Source organism: Mytilus trossulus, chromosome 8 (genome assembly GCF_036588685.1).
Source record: "Mytilus trossulus isolate FHL-02 chromosome 8, PNRI_Mtr1.1.1.hap1, whole genome shotgun sequence".
Taxonomy (NCBI): domain Eukaryota; kingdom Metazoa; phylum Mollusca; class Bivalvia; order Mytilida; family Mytilidae; genus Mytilus; species Mytilus trossulus.
In genome coordinates, this window is record NC_086380.1 from 10566619 (window position 1) to 10589001 (window position 22383).

Below are 22383 nucleotides of genomic sequence, written 5' to 3' on the forward strand. Positions count from 1 at the left end.
ATTTGGTGTATGGAAGCACTGTAAGGTGTACATGTCCAACTGGCAGGTGTCATCTGACCTTGACCTCATTTTCATGGTTCAGTGGTCAAAGTTAAGTTTTTGAGTTTTGGTCTATTTTTCTAATACTTTATGCATTAGTCAACTATATTTGGTGTATGGAAATATTTTATGATCTATATGTCTGTTACGCAGGTTTTATTTGACCTTGACCTCATTTTCACGGCCCATTGCTTAGTGTAAAGTGTTTGTGTTTTGGTCTGTTTTTCTTAATTTATAAACAATAAGTCAACTATATTTGTTGTATTGAAGAATTGTTAGCTGTACATGTCTGCCTGGCATGGTTCATCTGACCTTGACCTCATTTTCATGGTTCATTGATCAATGTTTCGTTTTCTTTGGTTAATGTTGAGTTTATGTGACAGTTTTAATAAAGCTTTATATTTAGGTCTATCAACATAATATCAATGATTAGTAAAGAAGGCGAGACATTTCAGTGTGTGCACTCTTGTGAATAAAGTTGATGTCCAATCAACTTGAAACTTAGTACACATGTTTCCTATGATGTAATCTTTTAAATATTAATGCCAAATTAGAGTTTGGACTCAAATTTCACAGTCCACCGAACATAGAAAATGATAGCAATAGTAGGGCATCAGTGTTCTATGGACACATTCAGTTTTTGGTGGTGTTCGTGTTGCTAAGTCTTTAATTTTCTATGTTTTGTCTTGTGTAATATTATTTGCCTGTTTGTCTTTTTCTTTTTAAGCCATGATGTTGTCAGTTTATTTTACTGTCTATGAGTTTGACTTGCCTGTTTGTCTTTTTCTTTTTAAGCCATGATGTTGTCAGTTTATTTTACTGTCTATGAGTTTGACTGTCCATCTGGTATCTTTCACCCCTCCTATTCTTGTTAATTTCATTTAATATTGTTTAATAAGGTAGCAAAAGTTACCTCCATGACACAACATAGATTCAAATTCAGTACATCATATAATCCAAAAATTTGTTTTGAAACAATATATTGTACATTTTATTCAAAATATAAAACATGTTTTTTTATACTGAACACAATATTAAAATGTCATGACATATAGTTGATTTAACATTAAACATCACCTTCATCAGAAACATTAAGGACATGTTGCATTTGCACCAGTTGTGTTGAATATGCTTGGTATAACATCCAATCCAAATATTGGAATTGCCCATGTATTTATGGCAAGGGTCAATCCCAAGATAGCAATGACGTTCATCGCTATACCTGCAGAAGCCTACAAAAGAGTTTTATTATGAAAATATAGGTAACAACAAATGGACGTTTTTAACGACCTTGAATGGCTATACAGCCCTTGCATGGTCGGTAAATATAAGCAATGAATAAAAATACTAGAGACTCAACGAGATGATATACAAAAAGAAAAAAGCTTGTGAAAAATCTGAAGTTGCAGATGATCATCTTAAAGTTACATCAAAGTAAAAACATGCTTCCCTGGAGTACATCACAAAAGAACACATACTTTCAATCAATAACTGCTACCAAAGGTTCTCTTACAACTAACAAACAGAAGTGAGAGTAAGACATAGTATTCAATAAACATTTTTTTTTTACATTTTGTTGACTTGAAAATGGATACCAGATTTGAATCAGATAAAATGGTAAATTGTATGTTTTGGATTTGTATGCAGCATTTCAAATTCGAGATGGTTATTCATATAGTTGACACCATTTCCTAAATAAAACTTGATGAAAATAAATAATACATATATGCATTGTTGTGGACTACAATTATTGGTTTCGTCGTATAATTTCATAGTAGTTAACTATTTTTTTTTACCAAGTCAATAACATGGCAGTTGTTTTCACTTGTTCTGTTCTTTCATAACATTTGATGTTGTAGGATTTTATAGACGTCCCCTTTTCAAATTTGCCTTAAGGGTTTATTACTTTTCTTATACGTTTTAACTAACCATATCTGGAATTCTGATAAATCCAGTGGAAAAGACAATGGCGTTTGGTGGTGTTGCCACAGGTAACATAAAGGCAAAGGAACAGGCAACAGCTGTTGATATCATCAGGTAGAGAGGGTGTTGTCCGAGGGATATTGCCTGAAAACAGAAATGCAAACTAAAAATGTCTCAGCATCATATATACAAATGTTATTTAACTTGACGGAAAAAAACCAAGTGTGTATACATTTTTGTCCCTTGTTCATGATTGTATCATTATGTAGTAAATGACCTGATCTTATTTGTAGATAAAAAATGATAAGTAAGTAAACTAATCATAGATTTAGGATTGCATTAAAAGTGTGAACTTCAAATATCGGACAGAGCAAGCTAAGCTCGGTGAGATTAGACTTGAACTGTTATTTACCTCTGATTAAGACCAGCCATGAAATTGTAATGGTTTTATTCAGTCTAATTACGGTGAACGTTTTCTTGGCTTCTATGCAAGGAATTATTTTATTTTCGGTCCTTATCTTCAATATCACTTACCAGTTCTGCCATGATTGGCATAAGTAGTGTAGCTGTTGCACTGTTACTAGTTATTTCTGTTGCTGCTGCTACAATCAAACAAATAACGAGATTCATCACCCATAGATCCATGTTACTGAACACTGTTAACCGACATCCAACTAATTTGGAAAGTCCTGATATCTAAAAAGAAAAATATTGTATGAAAAAAGGCGAAAAAGGAAGTTGAAAAACTTTTACCCCTCCTTTTCCACGTTTTTACCAACAATAAGAGAGAAATCTATGATAGCTTTGATAAGCTTTTGGACTCTAAATTCTCTCAATATCATTCCCACATGTTTGGTTATTTATTTTACGCATTGGACTTCATGTTAACCTAATACATGTTATAACGTATGTAAATGCTAAGAGAAACGCAACAAAAGAGCTGACAAAATCGTCTTCTAGCGACGTTTTCTTCACAGCATTAATATGTTTCTACTTAAGAAAATGCCTGTACCAAGTCAAGAATATGATAGCTGTTGTCCATTCGTTTGATGTGTTTGAGCTTTTGATTTTGCCATTTGATTAGAGACTTTCCGTTTTGAAGAGTACAGTATTTTTTAATATTTTTTTCTACAAAATAAACCAAAAAGCTCTCTAAGCAATTACAAATTAATAACACATGGTGACAATTTTGTAGTTGTAATTAGTTCCTGAAAAGAAATTGATGACTTTACCAGTGCTATTTGAAATAGAACAGTAGTTATTTTTTTTTAATTCTGTGTCATAACAAAAGATCTCTACAAACTTATCCTTTGACAGAGCTTTACATATTTTAAGTTCACTATTCTCATTTTTGGTCTCTTGTACTGTCATGTAATTTAATGAAGGATAATTTCCGTTTACAATCTACAAATATTTATCTTGTTGAAGCATACTACTATATATTAATTAAAAAATGTGTATAGTGGCACTTAAAATCGACACCGATTTGTATTATTTGAAAAAAAAGTCCTCATGTTCATGAACATTGCACAGTAACCTAAATTATACAATGAACATTGAAGTCAAACATAACAAAGGATAAATTCTGCAAACTAACAAGACTTGAGCATATATCGTTTGGACAAATTGAACTTGCAGAACCGATAACAATTCTAATAACAGGTGGTCTTTATTGGTTAAATTAGTCTATGACAAATATAGTCAATTAATAGAAAGAAACATTTTCTTTGTGCAGCAAATGTATGTCCTTATGGTTTATATTAAAATACTTACTTTACTGGCCTCTGCAAGTGCGAAACCACCTCCAAGAAGTATAATTATACCCCAGGGTACTTTATGTACAGCTGTCTCCCAAGTTAGTATTGGTGTGTAATATGGTTTCTTGTCTGAAAAGAGCTACATATGTTACAAGATGTTCTAAACATACTTTCAATGTCGCATATACAAGTATTTGATTTCGGAACGACCGTTGAGATTTATCGACTTTCTAAGGGACAGATAAACATACATGTTTTAAAATGTTTTTAAGTGCCAGTCTGCCTAAGAATCAGGCAGTGGTGAAAACATGACAAAAAAAACCCACCCAATTTGACATTGATTTCAGTTCATAATATGGAGTTTCTGCACAAAAATAACATTCATTTTCGTTTTCTGTTCTGGTAATAGAAGATACAATTTGGTTGAAATGCACTAGAAATTATCGAATAAGGGGAGATAACTCTGTAATTTGCTATCATTCTAACCACTTTTCTAACCGAGTTATTTGATATTACCAGACACACACAAACGAAAGACTAATAATTTGTAACTCAGGATGATGGTTAGTATTAAATAGCATGATAAGCTCAGTGGGTTTTTTCTGATCATGTTTTGATTTTTTCCTAAATTGCCTGCTTCTTCCAAAGACTAGCACTTAATATAAAACAGGTGTAACTTTTTGTATGCAAGCATGTGTTAATCATGCAGTTATTATGATCATGTTTTTTAAGAGTGTCATTGTCCAATACACTGCATGTATAATTATTTATATTTTTACATGTACACACCGTTCCTATTCGTTGCACTCGATGATTGGAAAATGACAATGCTAGTTTAAGTTGAATAATAATGGTTTTTTTTTCTCACAACTCCTTCACTTTAAGTCCTATTAATAAAGGTGATTGGTGAACCAATTACTACTTTGTATTATAATAACCTACACAACTAATAAGATAACAGATAAACTAAGACGTATTGAATTCGTAGTTGTTTTACATGAAAATCTGATAAGGTATATTTTTTTATGTACTCCCACTTCATTTGGTATATAGTTGTCTCATTGGCAATCATACCAGATCTCCATAATTTTATATCTATAACGAAAATAATGCTTTACCATCCTCCTTATTCCAACAGAATATGTTTGGGAGTTTCCTTGGCAGAACAAACAATGCAATAGCTATCAACATAGCAGCAGTAGAATCTCTGGCATATGGACCTCCCCTTTAAAGAAGTGTTTTTATATTAAAATATACATATATTTGTCTAATTATTATTTAAAATCCGAATTATTAAATGTCACGATAAATCCGTTGCTAGAGATCGATGGTTTGATTGGTGTTTAAAGCCACCCAAACTTAGCCATAAAACCAGGTTCAATCCACCATTCTTTTCTGAAAATGTCCTGTACCAAGAATATGTTATCTACATTCCGTTTCTATGGATGTTAGGGGGTGCTTTTCTTTTGTATTTTTCCGTTGTTTTCCTTAAACAGTTGATGTGTTTCAATCGGTTCTAGTTTGTTACTTGGATTTGAATTGCTTAATCGAACTATGTCTATCAAACAGCGGTATACTACTGTTGCCTTTATTCAATAATTTTATGATATTTTCTGGCAGTAATTTTGTATTGGTGGAGGAAGCCAGAGTACACGGATAGAACCACTGACCTTCTGTAGGGAAACTGACAATCCAATTCAATTAAGATTAGAGTCGAATGCACCTTACCCGTTCGGGATTCGAATTCAAAGACTCAGTGTCGACTGACTAGTGATATAGTAGCTCAATCTTCTTAGACCACTCGACCACCGTTGCTCCCTTTGTTTAAGAATAGCTAGATTACCTTTACCAAAACATCAATGTTATTTTCGACGAAAATAATACAAAAAACTTCATTGAAGTATAATACCTACCCTTAACATTATAAATACTCACTTTACATCAACTTGAAAAAGGTTTGCCCATCCTCCAAATCCAGGTATCCATCTAAATATCCATAATAACGCCAAACTTATAAAACATACAAGAACTATAATTTCTCCAAATCTGAAAAATAATTCGATACAGTCAATTTCGATAGGTTCGTCCGTTCCATATTGAGCAGGATAGTTTTATGCTAAAAGAACACATGAAATAAACGCCATCTACATCAAGTCTATATCCAGGAATTCAGGTCAAAGGGGTGCGACTATAACTCTGTTATTTCTTAACATTTTTATCTCGAAGAGAACATTTTCATTGGTGGCGGATGGCTCTTAAATTATTTTTTTTTATGATTGACCTGCTGAAACACCGCATCATGTTCATATATTTTGTATAATGAAAATATACACCCTATCGTTTATTATTTTGTCATGATTACGTTATTTCATAGACGGATACTCAGAGAATTAAAAATATCTGATGCAATTACGATTCAGATTCTACTCGCTTTTCATTGGTGGCGGATGGCTCTTAAATTATTTTTTTTTATGATTGACCTGCTGAAACACCGCATCATGTTCATATATTTTGTATAATGAAAATATACACCCTATCGTTTATTATTTTGTCATGATTACGTTATTTCATAGACGGATACTCAGAGAATTAAAAATATCTGATGCAATTACGATTCAGATTCTACTCGCATATGTGAGATAACAGTCAAAATCTGATAAGTTTCAGAGATTTTTTTATCCAATCAGTAATCCTTTCATAAGTTTCAACATAATTTGTGGAGGGGTGTGCGAGCCCGCTGTCCCAATTGGCTGAATTTTTCCCTCACAAAACTTTCATAGCTGAGTTTTTTATATTCGGATTATATTGCAGTTCAACATGTTTTGTTCATGCCGGTGTTTTGTTGATATTTGAGAAGCAAAGGAAGTGAATTGGAATCCAACTTGCTGTTATATATACGATACAAAAACGTATATAATAACGATGTTTTGTGCTTATGAATAATAATTACGTCCATCGCCCCAGCTTCTTTCTCTCTAATTGAATAGCTTTTTGGATTGCCTCTTTCCTTGTTTCATCTGATTTCTTACAGCATCTACAATGCAGGAAGAGGAGATATTATAATCTATACAAGATATTCTATTTGATTTTTGATTTTTTAAGAAAGGAACATATACTTGGGTCATCGGATTTTTACCTCTTAAAAACATTGCATGTAAAGTTCAAAATTTGATTATATGCCCTTAATAAAATTGAGAATAGAAATAGGGGATTTGTCAAAGAGACACCAACCCAACCAAACAGCAGAAAACTGCCGAAGACTTGTATTCATGCATCTAAATTGTGTCTGCAAAAACTGTGCAGTTATGATTTTAAAATGGCATTTTAATTTTGATTTGAATTTATTCTATTATAAATAAATTTTGTGTATTAACTGTCTTCTGATTGGTTAAAATTATTAGTTTTATTTTCAATGTTGTCAATTTTGATGGCGACACGCCCACTCTGACGTTGTGTATTCATTCGCCAACATGAGTGTACGTTGTTATTGTCAAGATAAATGGTATAAAAAGTTCTTTGAGCCTTATTTTTTATAGAAATTTATTTATAACGAATGGCAATAATTGATTTTGATTTTATTGAACCATAAAACTAATTTTTGACTCTTCACATTTTACATAATCCGCTTCACGGATTATTCAATGTGAAGAGTCAAAAATTAGTTTTATGGTTCAATAAATTCAAAATAAATAATAGCCATTCATTAATTATAAAGTTAATTTGACTGCACAAACTTTATTTAACATACGTACACGTTGTATGATTGTAAATATATGGTTTTGTAATAAAAATAACATTGATATTCTTGTTTGGTAATATAAACAGAATTTGATTTGTAAATGTGTTCTAGTATTTATCAATGGTTAAAAGTTACGGCAACGTAATTTCTGTACAGGAAATGGCTGACTTGAATTATTTTTAATCAATGTAAAAAATTACGAAGGTAAAGAATAAAAAAATTACTCACACCAGACACTAGAATTCTCTAATTTATACCTCGATGAACAATATAATATACTTACAGAGATCGTAGAAAGAATATCTGTAACCACAACCAACACAAAATCAATATTAAGACAGACAAAGGGAAGGCAAACGCCATCCAATTAGCAAACGTTATTCCACTATCAGCACCTTTCTCATATTTATCATATATTCTGTAAATATAAAATAAAGCGCTAATGCATGATTGGTCAAATTCAAACAAAAAGTATTATATTGTATATATTAAATACATCTAAGTATCAAAGTATAAATTATTAAAAAAATGAGAAAAAAGAGACTATTCTTAAATATATCCTGAATAAATAGTCCATGGATGTCGCTAGTAGGTATGATAGTTTAAGCTTACTCTGCAGACCACATGTGATTATTCTGAGTCATAATGAGTTCGTTTTTCTCAGTCTATTTTTTTTTCTTTTCCTCGTTTATATTTTAGACTATTTTAGAGTAAGTTTTCCTTCAATACTTTGAGATGTGAGTGTCAAAATGTATTTTCTGTCACTTTTTCAGATGATCGAATTCAATGTATTGCACATGTAGATAAATGAGTGTCATTGAATGAACAGTAAAGCTTTAATGATTTTAATCAATATCCTCTGTCCTCACACTTTTATAGACCATTTTCTATTTCACGTTTTTCCAAGGTTGATTCTTATCTATTTGATATTTGAATTTTGATTCTTCCATTGATTTTTTTTATTCTATTTTTTTCCGTCAATGCTTAGAAACACATCACAAAATCAATTTGTCACCAATTTGTTACTTTGTTATTACAAGATACATAAGACTGCTAGATTTAAATGAAAATGATATTGCATTGAACATTATTTTAACGACGAAGAAAGGAAAAATGGCAGAATTTCGAAGAGTGATATTGATAAAAAAGCAAACGACATTAACATATATACAGTGTTCACCAGCAAATATCATTTTAATTCAGGTAATTCATTTAGAGTATTGTTGAAGTTACTCGTTTTTGTCCATATAGAAGGAAAAGAGAACTATATTGGGTATACTAAAAGCGAAACATAAAGTTAAAACCAAAATCATAACGACATCCGTAGTACTGCATTTAACCTAGGTAATAAGATTTCTTAGTTCAATAACTTCATTATAATCAAGACGCAACACTTTATGAAGGAAATTGCGATAGAAAACGCAACCAAACATATCTTTCAAAGTAAATAAAGGCAACAGTAGTATACCGCTGTCCGAATGTTCAATGTAAGATTGAAGCCAAAATACATTTTGATAAATTGCATTAAATCTAGCATATTATTGAATGACGTTTTTTGATACATTTGTCAGTTAACATTGTAATGTTGTACGATTACAATTCCTGAAAATTAACTAAGGATTACATTGAGTAGACAACTTAAAATAATCTATTAAGTGGGAAACAAAATAATCACAACTTCTCTGCAGTGTATCTTTTAACTATACTGATTTAGGAGACTCGATACAGTATCAGTTTCATTGCACCATATGTGATTATTACAATTGTAGAGAACAATGTGGTAGACACACACCAGAAAGGGGCCTTTTAAAAGCTTCTAACTTGTGGTTCCTTACGTAAAATATTCCGTAAGCCCGGCTAGTATCAGTCTACTTACTTGTCTGCCTGACCCTGCAAAATAAGATTTGGCGGTGTTCCTGTCAACGTCGCAATACCACCAGCATTCGCTCCATAGGCAACACTTAACGCCAGACCTTTGCCAAATCTTTTCAACTCCTCTGCTCTCCCATGGTCAAGTTCTCCTTCATTAATCTGTATATCATCAACAGACACTGGAACACCATTAGCGCCTGAATGTGTTCCGTTTTTCTTCTGTAATTCATATTGGTCTGTTGTATATGCTTGATTATCTTTGCCTGAAACGATTGAAACAATTTTTGTCTATCGCCTATAATTTTATACAAATGATTGTAGCATCACACGTTACTTTGTTTAGTTAATCGAATAACCAATATCATTACAAATACTAGGACACCTAAATTATGTTGAATTTTATATTCCTATAAAATTATGTTTTTTTCTAACAGTTGACATTTTATGGCGGAAAAAACAATCACAAGAAAGTGTTATACCAGTAGTGCATCAATACAAACTGAACATTAATGATAACTCATAAGTCTCTTTCTATGATGAGTTTACAAAATATTTAATAGTTAACTGCACAAACATTTGTTTGACTATTTTCCACTATATTTTCATACAATTGGATTTTTTTTATATTAAAATTTGGCAACTATGCTCGGATTCACGCCAAAGTATGAAACGTGAACTTATGTTAAACTACAGGTTAAAACAGTCGAATACGCAGATAATACAAAATTTTCCACTAAACATCGTTTAAAAAACAGAAAACATAAAAAAGAAGATGTGGCATGATTTTTCTATCTCATTCCAAAAGGATGTTGATGTCAGCAGGTTTTTAATTTAACTTTAAAATAGAAACTGGACGAGTCACTGGTGAAGAATTAACTGACAGTCCCTTTGGTATCTTTCGCCTTCCTCTCTTTACCTTTCTGATCAACTGAGTTCAATTCCCGATCGAACATAAGACTTATATAGCTCAATCTGTAGAATTTTTTATTTGTACTTTATTTGTGTACCTCTTCTACCTGATGTTCATGTCACATTCAAAATATATACCAGTATTTTATATTGCAAACTAACCTATAACTTTGATAAATTGTATCTTATAACACTGTGACATATTACAGTTAAAATCTCCTACTTTTACCATTATGTTTTCTTCGACATTGAATGATTCATTTCTCACTGGTTTCATATGACTTACCATCAGTCGTATTTCCATGGAGTTTTTCTGCTTCTCTAACCTGGTCCATAACCGCCACAATAATAGGAATCATCATAGATGTCGCTGCTGTGTTACTGATCCACATCGATAAAAACCACGTGGGTAACATGAGACCCAACATCAACCTGAAAAACAATCAGTAGTCTTTTGATGTTTTATGTCTGCGCTTTTAGAATTGAAGTTTGTCCTTTGGCATTATCAGGCTTGTCTGTGAGGATTCCTGGCGAAGTTAGACTTTTAATAATCAAAAACCATACCAACTATAGCGTTTGTACCAACATCAGATTGAAAAATAATTTAAAAAAAAAAACACTTCTCGATCTCGTAGAAATCGAATAGGTCTGAAACCGATAATTCCTTTCTTTTCTCTTGTTGTCGATAATGTGGAGTGTTTCAATTTGAAATGATTAAGCAGTGTTACTCGTACTATCACGTATACAATGAGAACATTCACACTGGTTTGCATAAGCACGATTTTTAAGTTAACATTTCGTTTATAGTAAAACTAAGCCTTGCACGACGGAGGTTGCAAATTCAAATGTAGTTCTACACAATATAAGATCAAAAATGAAATAATGAAGTAAATAGTAAACTTTAATCTTTTTACTGATTTAAAGTAACTGTTAAAAAACATGTATACTAATGATGATTCTGTAAGATATTGCCCCGAGCTGAGAGACAAGTTCTAATTAATTTTATGTTTTTAGGATTAACAATAGCAATCAATATACTGAAAAATTGATCTGTCAAATTAATTACCACGACGACAATTTTTGAATAAACACAAACATTTAATGATTTCAATAAAAAAATATATCAAATCTATCAAAATTGAACAAAAGTCCGGTTAACCGGTTAGCGTTTTTGGTATTTGCTATTCGGTCGTTCGACCGGTTAACCGGTTAATCGTTGACAACACTAATATAAAGTTATATATAATAAGTAAATGTATTACCTATTACCGCTATGAGTAGTACAACTTGATATAAGATAGACAATTAAAAGACAAATACCGAAAATAGCAATGGAATAATGTATGCAGATGTTACAAGAAAACTTTGAATCGCCATATTTCAATTCAATTTGAGTCATTGCAGTACTAGATTTAGTATTCTTAGTTTATTATAGAAATTAGAATGATATTTTTTAATGAATGTGTCCGCCAATAAACATTCAGTGAAATAGGAATCCAAAGACTCATGAACTCAAAGCTTAGATGGATATATACAGTCATAAACACCACGATTATTTTTATTTAATCTGCCATCAACGTTATATTTCCATGGGGTTTAAAATGTTCAGTGCAGTTGACAATTTAGAAACGCGTCTGACGTATTACATTATAAGCCTGGCACCTTTGATATATATAACTTTTAGCACACATCAAATACTTGATGGTAATAAAACAAAGTTAATAAGGGAACACTAGATATAAATATATTGAGTTGTCTAAAGTACCACCATACGGGAAAAAGTCTGGCAGTTGCAAAATATCAATAACTTCTTATCCGAATTTAAGTATCACTGCCAGGGAAAACGTAGTACGCTGACATAATATATATTTACATATTAGGATTAGATCCTAAGATAGAAACAATTCCCATGGCTATTCTGTTGTGTAAACCCACTTCTTCTACGGCTACAGCAACTATAAGTCCTCCAATAAATAACATGCTTGTGTCCTGCAGGAATAAAATACAGTCAATGTTCTGTAGATTGCAGGTTTGTGTAAAATGAAAACAGAATATCTACTGAAAATGTTCCATTTTTATTCGTTTTACACAACCATTATCATTGTTCAATTGAAAGGTGGACTTCCCTTTTCTCAGCAAAAGCATACTCCTTTCTTTATGCTATCGTATTGTCTTTATATATATCAATTTATACGATACACATTTGTACATATTCATACTAAAAGTATGCAGAATTCATTGACGTCGGTGTGATCCTTAAACTAAACTGTTCAAAAATCAAAAAGGATGAACGACTTTAAATCAACACTACACATCATGTTTTCCATCTAAAATAACCAATAAGATGACCAATAAAATGTCCTTGTCAACTCCTAAGAGACATGCTTTCGAAGTCTCATTTCACTATATACCCGAGTAATCGTTTGACCTAGATCGATAGTGTCGTATTCCCTTTTGTGACATTTTGTGAATGTGGAATTCCAAGGAGGGCAAGTCATGCATAGCAGAAGAAGCATCTTCTCTCCCCCTTCTAGAAATCATTTGGTAATTAAGGTTTTTTTGGGGGGTCTTGATATCATTCTTCCTTTGATTTTATATATAGATTCTGGTTAAATGTGAGGTTTGTGTTGCTCAATATCTCATTTTTTTTATGTTTCGAGTACTGTTGATTATTTGTTGGCCTTTTTCTTTTCTCGCAATTGCAATATCAGTTTATTTTTCAATTTTTGAGTTTGAATTTTCCTTTGGTATCTTTCGCCTCTCTTAAATAAGATCTTATCATACAAGAAGAACTGCAGTCATCAGGCAGTCATTTTGTTGTAACACGATATTCCTTTATATTTTATTGTTGCGAAAAGGTAACTTTTGAAAAACAAATAAGTCTAAAAACGATTGACACTGAAATTGCAACAAATTTAACTTACGTTGAGGAAAAACGTACATATGGTCTTTCCTGGAACTACACCTAACAATGGAAACAATATTACAGGCATGAGAGCTGTAACTGGTATAGGAAGGGCTTCTGTTAACCAGAGTACAGCCATTACTATCAGTCCGTAGGCACATTTTGATTCCTACAATTATAAAAGAATAACTATATATTTTATGTCACGCGTGAAAAGGTTGAACAATGATATGCTGATTCTTTCAGAGTACCTAAGATCATCTCCGGATTTTTATGTTGTTTATGTTGATTTGTCTCTTTAAATACTTTGTGAAGCGTTTCATAGACCCGTTTGTCGTTTTCCCCCCTTTTTATATATTGCCAAAGTGTTGCCTGTTTTACATATGTTGATATAAATATATTTTATTACCAGGCGATACAATTACATCAACAATACAAATCAGCCAATAAATTGAGAATTACATATACTGTAAACCAACTTAATTTCGCGACTTTCGCGAGTAGAAAAATAACGCGAAATTAAATCGTCGCGAATATGTATAACTTGGATGTTTCCTTATTAAACTACATCAATAATTTAATAAGTCAATTAGTTAATCGCGAAATTAAATCTTCGTGAAGTAGACTAGCTAGGAACGCGAAAAAAAAGTATCCGCGAAAAAAAGTTGGTTTACAGTATATGATTCCACTTTTCTTATCTACGTCATGCTACACTATACATGTTTATCTATGCATAGGTGTTTAAAATATGCACATTATTTTACCTGTAAATTCTTATATACATGTATATGACTAATAAATAACCACAGAGCACTATGTGAGCAGGATCTATTTTTCACAAAAGACGAAAATGTGGTATATTGACGACATTCAACGTAATACACAAAAAAAACCATAATGAATGAGACTTATTTTAAGTGCAACAGTACGATCTTTTTTTCTTTTGACTCAAATAATAGATTAAAGGAATGGTTGACAGTTAACAATAAATATAAGAAGATATGATATGATGTGTACCAATAAAGCTCTCCAACGAAGTCACAAATTGTAAAAGGAAATTATACACGTAGGTCAAAGAACGGCCTTCAACAAGGAGCATAGGGACAAATCGAGCAGCAACCCCCCAAGGCCCCCACAAATGACTAGAGTAAAACCATTGTAACAGAAAACCCAATTATTTTATCTATATCAAAAACAAGAAACGAGGAACACTTATGAAAACCAACCACAAACGACAACCACTGAACAACAGGTTCCTGCCTTTGAACAAATGCAAACAATACAGCGGCTTAAAAGTTTAAACAGGTGCGAACCTTAACCCTTTTCTGAATGTAGCATCTCAACATCGAAATAAAAACTACACAATATCTATTTAAATGTTTTACCCAAATCGAAAGATATATGAACAAGAACAAGTAAACGTTCACTGAACGAATAAATGCCCTGTTTGATAACACAATAATGCAAATATCAGTGTACTTTAAATTATATTTCATCACAACACAAAAATTCTAACTACTATAATTATGTGTTACCCGAAGTCCTCATCACCAGTGGAATAATCTCTGGCTTATAATTTGATACGAATGAAGCGCATTTCGTCCATATGATACACTCGATTTAAACCTTTTAAAATCCTCATCAAATACGAAATCGAAATCTGAAAATTCCGAAAACATTGTGCTATTTGAATACATGTATCATTACGAATATTTTTTCTTGGGGGTCGAAACCTTAGTATCAATTCAAAAATAATGTCAGCAACAAATTAACAGACAATGAACGTATCATACCATCGAATGATGTTTATACATATTGCAATTAATATATAAATTAATACAACTGCATCATTGAAGCGTGCTCATGGGGAAATAAACTTCAACAGCCTTGCTATAAAGTAGAACGTTACGATTGAAATTGACTTTTTACAATTTTTCACGGCCACTATCTTGAAGTGGTTGAACGATACAAATTGTAGGTGTCAACTTTGTACTTGTTTTGCTTTATAAATATTTTGATTTGAGCGTCACTGATGAGTCTTATGTAAACGAAACGCGAGTCTGACGTTCTAAATTATAATCCTGGTACATTTGATAACTACCCACTACCGAGAAGTCTCAATTCTAACTTTACTAGAATAATCATATGATCTGTAATTTTAGCGATCAGATTTCTGTCTTTTCCATGGATCGAATCTAAATTAACTACGGGTAAAGCATGCATTCTAATATACGTACTCAAACAAATGAGAGGTTTAGCTAGCTGTGAAACCATCTTTAAATCAATATTATCTACACAAGAAACTGCCTGACGTACAAAGTCAGGAAGTCGACAGTTATTTTCCATTTGTTTAATGGTTTTGAGCTTTTTCTTAAATTGCAATTTATACTTTTTAATTTGCACTGGATATCTTTTTTGGATTTTTGTTTTTTTACTATTTACCCTGTCAACGAATATCAAGTTTCAATAAATATGAAATCATGCAATTTTCTCCGGTTATTTTTCCCCTAGACTTAATTTCGAGATTCGTACTTCGCTAAACTACTTTTGCTACTGACTTACTGTCAACCTTAATGAATATGGAAACTAATGATTTCATTCGTCCTTAAATCTAATGACAATTTGAAAAATAAAATGCATGTTCTTATATTACCTTTACATGTCTGAGATAGATTGTTCTGAGAAAGATATCACATTTCTAAATATAAAAAATATTTTGACAGCAAATCATAAATAAATTAGTATGTATATCTTGTAAAATAATTTTTCTAGTTTTGTGTTTAATTTTTAGTAGTTTTTTTTCTTCCTTTATTTGTCTATTTCTAGTTCATAATTAAAACTAGAAAACAGGCAGCTTATTTTTAGTCAGCAGTTTGCAGTGTTTTTGAAATTTCATCTTTGTTTCAGATAAAAGACTGATTCTTGACAGATAGAAAGCATCTAGACTGTATCAAATGACCCCTACCTGAACCAATATAAATAATACCAAAATCAGTTAACGGTTAATGGCTGATGTCTGTCTAATAGAAATGTAATGGCCTAAAGATCCTTTTAAGCTAAAAAGTGTTTTATCATCATTTATACATCTTATGTTTATTTAATTATAACTAAGATGTGTCAGATGTCTTTGTTTTGAACAAAGTAAGAGATTGCTTTTATGGTTCATACAAATTATAAAGTTAAGTATAAAGTTTATCAGAGTAAATTAATACTAGCATCTTGAGAGTCAATTTTTTAATGAGGGGACACAGTGCCGGTATAAAAACAATAAAAAAGACAAAACCAATAATATATAAGATGAACATTTATTTGTTCGTTACTTTGCAATATTTTGAAGATAAAAAAAACTGCTTCAAACATGATGCTTATTTTATTTCACATGTCACTGCTATTATACATTGAACTTCAAATGTTTATGTCAGGCAGTATATAAGCTTTTTAAAAAATGAGAAAAACGCCAGAAGATGATTTAAGGTAAAGAAAAATTGCGTGAAAACAACAAAGTTTCGAGAAAAAACTTAATTTTTTCAACGACCATGGAAACTGTTATTGATGCTTTCGTTGTTTTTTTTTTACCTCGTCACTATGTTAATGATACTTTGAGCCAAGAATCAATATACTTTTAAAGTATAATAATTGCAATATTTCGTGTATCATTTTTCATTTTTTTAATATTCATTTGAGACCAATTTCAACAAACACTTATCAAACATTACTTTTTTAATAAAAAAAAAAAAAGGAACAATAAATTCTTTAATTAATTAAGATTTTCAACATTGATTTGACACGAATATCAATCTTTGCTGACTTTATGAGAAGTAGTTAATAAAAAGCACACGTGAGTGTTTACTTAGTTAGAGAAGTTTATCTAGCTAATTCATTCATGTATTTATACTATTTACTATGTTATAACATACTGTAAAGATAGTGAAAAAAGTCATCAAAACTACTTCGCTGACAATGTTTACATTTTCTGCAAAGGACGATCGACAAACTCAGTTTTAAATCATCACTGTCGTGCTTCAATAACATGTCAACACATTGTAAGGTAAAAAAAAAACAACTAAAAAAAACATGTGTATTCATAATCAAGATAAATGTACTATATTTTTATTATGATATACTTCATTATATGTTTCGTTTATATCTACATATCTTAGATTTCTACTTATCCCTCATCAATACTTTTACAGATATAAACATTTATCAAAGATACATGTACCGTTATGTGTGAAAAATTTATAAATAAACCGACCAGATATCAAATAACGATGAATTAATGTCTTAACATATGATCATATCATTTTACCTTATTTCCTTTTCATAAACTTAATAACGTTATCTTTGTCAAAATTGGTGTCAACAGAATACTTGTTTGTTTGGGAAAGAAAACGTAATAGATGTATTTGTTTATGAATATGTGAACACGCATATCTGCCGGAAGACTTTATGCTGATATTTATTTTAAAGAAATATTAGAAAACTGGTTACAATTTTCATTCGATTTAGCTTTACAGTTATATTTACATTTGATCGTTTCCCTCGGTCTAATTTTGATACCCTGATTTGATTTTGCTTCATCGAATTATGACTTTTGGACAGCGGTATAGTACTGTTGTCTTTCCTATGTGGTTAAAACCTTAAAAGTCAGTTGTCTAACTAGTCAGAAAAAAACAAATAAAAAGAACAGATTTAAATTGTCCCCCTGTTGAACATATTTCATCTCTCCAAAGACAATAGCTATATTTTTTTCTTCCTTCAAACCTTTTTTCACATCCTTGGAGAAAAGAGGGATATAAAGCTCTTATAATTCACTTTCTATATAATTATCATTTCGAAGTGGCATTATTCTTTAAAACACATTGTAAAAGGGCACTAATGTTCACAATTGTTAGACACATTGCTAACATATGAATCTGTGTTATTAATTTAGTATATATGTTGCAAGATTCGTTCAGGAAAAGTTTATCGTAAATGTATTTGGTATAACTTTTATGAATTTTTGGTCCTCATGATCAGAGTTCTTGAACTTCGTACTTTAATTATATTTTTTTAAAACTTATTTTGATTCGAGCGTCACTGATGAGTCTTTTGTAGACGAAACGCATGTTTTGAAAAAAAATCAATCCTGGTATCTATGATACGTTTATTTGTTCACATAAAAATAATCAAAAGACGTTTTTCAATATAATAATACTTTCGAAGGACGCATTTTTTTTAAATAACAGATCGGCGTTGATTTTTTAATGTGTCGAGACATTGCTGCTTCAAACCAATGAAATAATTTCATAATATTCTGGAAACAGTTGTTCAATTGGTTTTATTACTTTTTAAGCAAAATTCATCGGCATTGTTCAATTGATTTTTGAACTTGTCTAATAAGACCTTATGATTTCGTTATGTTCGTACACATTTGTCACGTATTGTTTGCATGAACTTATAAGGTCGGGCAGATGGCCGATATATCTATGTCCCCTACAAGAATTTGGCGGGGAAAATATAGTCGTCTTACGGTTTGATATCTTTACACGAATACAATAAAAAAAATACTTTCTTAATTATGTCTTCTTTGTCAATTATAACATACATAAGCAATATGATGAAATAAAAAAAAAAGATACCAATGGAAGAAGATAATTAAATTACCAACCGACTACCAATAAACTGTTACAGAAGAAGGCGGTAAAGGAATACAATATTCAAAAAATACCAAACAAACATACGTAAGGGTACGGTTGTAACAATTATCTCGTTTAAACCCGCTCATTTGTTTGCACCTATCTTAAGTCAGGCAACTGATAATTACAAGTTTGTTGATGTGGTTCCGTAATAAAATCAACGGTACCAATTTTGTTGCACCAGATGCGCATTTCGACAAAACATGTCTCTTCAGTGATGCTCGTGGCCAAAATATTTGAAATCCAAATCTTATATAAAAGATGAAGAGCTATAATCCAAAAGGTCCAAAAAGTATAGTCAAATTCGTGAAAGGAATCAGAGCTTTGCATGAGGGAGTTATTCTCGTTTCTCATTATTTATATAGATTAGAGCGTTGTTTTCCCGTTTGAATGGTTTTACACCAGTCGTTTTGAGACCCTTTATAGCGTGATGTTCGATGTGAGTAAAAGCTCCGTGTTGTAGACTGTACTTTGACCTATGATGGTTTACTTTTATAAATTTTGACTTGACTGGAGAGTTGTCTCATTTGCACTCATACCACATCTTCTCAAACTTATAATATAAACCATGGTTTCCGTCCCACTAGTGAAACCCTTTTTGCTATTCTCTACAAAACAAAATTTTATGGCCAGTGGGATACATATATAAGTCATGATAGAGATCAGAGGACTAGATAAAGACAATGTTCATATAAAAGACACAATAAAAGACATAAATGAAGTATATGAAAAGATGTTTGCAAATAAAAAAAGGATTCCTTCATTTGAATGAAAAGACAACGATTTTATTACCAACCTTATCATTTTATCAAATTGTATAAACCAGGAAAGAATAATACATGTAGTTGAATGTTAAATATGATATCTCATCTCATTATATTGTCTTTGTATATGCTAACAAAACAAACTTTAAAAACCGAAGTGAAAGTTGCTTATGGGTAAGAGATATGTTTATGTGTTCTTGCGTATTAGTCGCACTTTTGGATTCCTAAATTACACTTAAATATGACGTGTTTCCCTCCCAAATAACACTTAAAATTGACATGTTTCCCTCGGTTTTTGTTAGTGATCTGGATTTGTTTTCGCTCAATCGATTTATGGCTATTGAACCGCGTTATACAACTGTTGCAATTATTCCGATATATTTAAATCGCATGCACATGCATTTGCAATCTTTATCTAATCAATAACAATTACAAATAGCGTTTTCGCATAATCGATTTATGGCTATTGAACTGCAGTATACATTATTTATTATATTTCTAAATCGCATGCACATGCACTTGCAGTCTTTTCCTGATCTTATAACAATAACAATATCCCACAATAATAAAGTATGTTCATTTATGCCATACAGGCGTAATGTATTTATACATGTTACAAATTATAAATAGGACTTACCTTGGTGTCGTCACTGATAAGATTGATAGGGGCCAGAATAGCAATCAATACGATGATGATGTTCCGAACGGCCCAGATATTCAAAAAGAACAGTTTCACTGCTTTTAAAGACATATTGATAACTTTAGCCGTAATATATAATCATTAGAGTACAGATGTTCGTACCTTTGTAGTCAACTACTTTAATATTTCTAATGTCAAAATGTAAATATGTTTTCCTTTTACGGGACAGGTAAATTGATCTGATATGAACTGCATTAAAGGTGCGATCTAGGATAATATTTATAAGTTAAAGTGTCTGTCTACTTCTTGGCACAAATACTTTAATATTATCATTAAAATGTGTCCTTGGATATTTTTGTGATAAGAAAAAAGTTAATTTTTGTCAAATAAATAAGTCGCATTTAAAGGTTATTCGTCTCAACAAAACAGTTAAAGGTGAATATAGATAAGGGTTTACTATGCAAAACATCCTAAATTAGAATTATGATCACTCAAACACGTCTGTAATCATTAAGTGTAATATATACATTTTTGTAAATGAATATATAATGTAATAAATGACTACAAATGACAATAAATGTATGATTATACATGAATAATAATAATAATAATAATAATAATAATAATAATAATAATAATAATAATAATAAGCCATTTAAACAAACATCCACTTAGAACATGAAAAACGAAATATCTAACGTTTCGATCCTGTGTATCATAAAAAAGCCGAAAATATTTTTAATAATTGTTTTATCTACAAAAAAATATAACTTGGATAATACGTAATTTATTGATGTCAAAAACATATATTCCTTACAACAGTAGCGAACATGATTATTATGAGCCAAAATAATTGCTTTGAAATTATGAGTAAAGCGGTTTTGTGTTGTTTTATAACACTAAGTTCATCATTCAGACCATTAAAGTTTCCAGTTTATATTTCGTTTTTGATGTCAACATGTGCTGTTGTGATGTCGCCAATTGATTGGAGTTATCCGTTGTAATGCAGTGGTTAGCATGTTGTAATGTACTACTTTACTTTAATGTGTCTATGTATTATTCTGTGCTGAGTGTTATTTCGTTCATTGTACTGTATTCCTGTCACTTACTGTCGTCATTTTATGATTTTTAACATTGCTATGTAAGCAGAGGGTTTGACTATCAATAAAACCAGGTTGGATCTACCAGTTTTTTCTTAAAATGTACTGTACCAAGTCAGGAATATGGCAGTTGTTATCGACAGTCTGGTGCTATATAATAATTTTGGCGTTTGCTTTAACTGAATTTCAGATTTTCTGTTATTCTATTGTTTTCGTCGTAAAAAAATTAATGTTTTTCTCTTGGTTTTACTCCGTTACCCGGATTTGTTTCAGCTTAATCGAATTATAACTATGAACAGCGGTATATAAAATTGATTTTTTTTAAATATTAAGCCTTTTTCCCTAAGGCAAAGATTACCTTAGCTGTATTTGGCAACACTTTCAGGAATTTGGGATCTCAATGCTCTTCAAATTCGTACTTTATTTGGCAGTTTTAACTTTTTTGGATTCGAGCGTCACTGATGAGTCTTTTGTAGACGAAACGCGCGTATGGTATATATAAAATTTAGTCCTGGTATCTATGATGAGTTTATGTGTTTCTTTCATTTATTGTAGCCCCAGGAATATATTGCCCTAGACAGATTTAGCTCATTTTTTTTAATTCTTGATTTTAATGTTCTTTAAGTTAGTACATGTACTTGATATGCCCTTTCTGTCTGATTCAAATGACAGTAATGTGACTTTTGCAAATGAACAACACTTTTAAAAATGGTATAGATGTACAAATCACAATAAAAAAATATCAGATCATTACAAAATCTGTCCATCGATCTGCAATTGCAGAAGGCATATAGCCTGTTTCAAGTTTAAGACTCATGCCATAAATGCGGGAGGTTTGGCTAGCCACAAAACCAGGTTAAACCAACCATTTGTTTCATAAAATGTCCTGTACCAGGTCAGGTAAAACGGCCATTGTTAAAATATAGGTTGTTTCATGTGTGTGTTACATTTTTAGTTTTGTGTTTTTGTTGTGTCGTAGTTCTCTTATATTTGATGTGTTTTTCTCTGTTTTAGTTTGTATCAAATACGGATTTGTTTTTTTCTCAATCGATTTATG

The 22383-nt window shown here is 31.2% G+C and overlaps 1 protein-coding gene across 1 annotated transcript; it reads right to left on the reverse strand.

Annotated features, from left to right (window-relative positions):
• Positions 1 to 1014: 1014 nt before the first annotated feature.
• LOC134728263 (solute carrier family 13 member 2-like) lies at positions 1015 to 20504 on the reverse strand. The gene is made up of 13 exons (XM_063592807.1): positions 20224 to 20504; positions 13164 to 13313; positions 12113 to 12228; positions 10526 to 10671; positions 9335 to 9593; positions 7742 to 7876; positions 6670 to 6753; positions 5655 to 5765; positions 4838 to 4944; positions 3736 to 3848; positions 2497 to 2658; positions 1969 to 2106; positions 1015 to 1271 (listed from the first exon to the last, which is right to left on the reverse strand). Exons 1-13 carry the CDS (start codon positions 20335 to 20337, stop codon positions 1131 to 1133), a joined length of 1776 nt encoding a protein of 591 aa, XP_063448877.1. The 5' UTR covers positions 20338 to 20504; the 3' UTR covers positions 1015 to 1130.
• Between the last annotated feature and the right edge of the window lie 1879 nt (positions 20505 to 22383).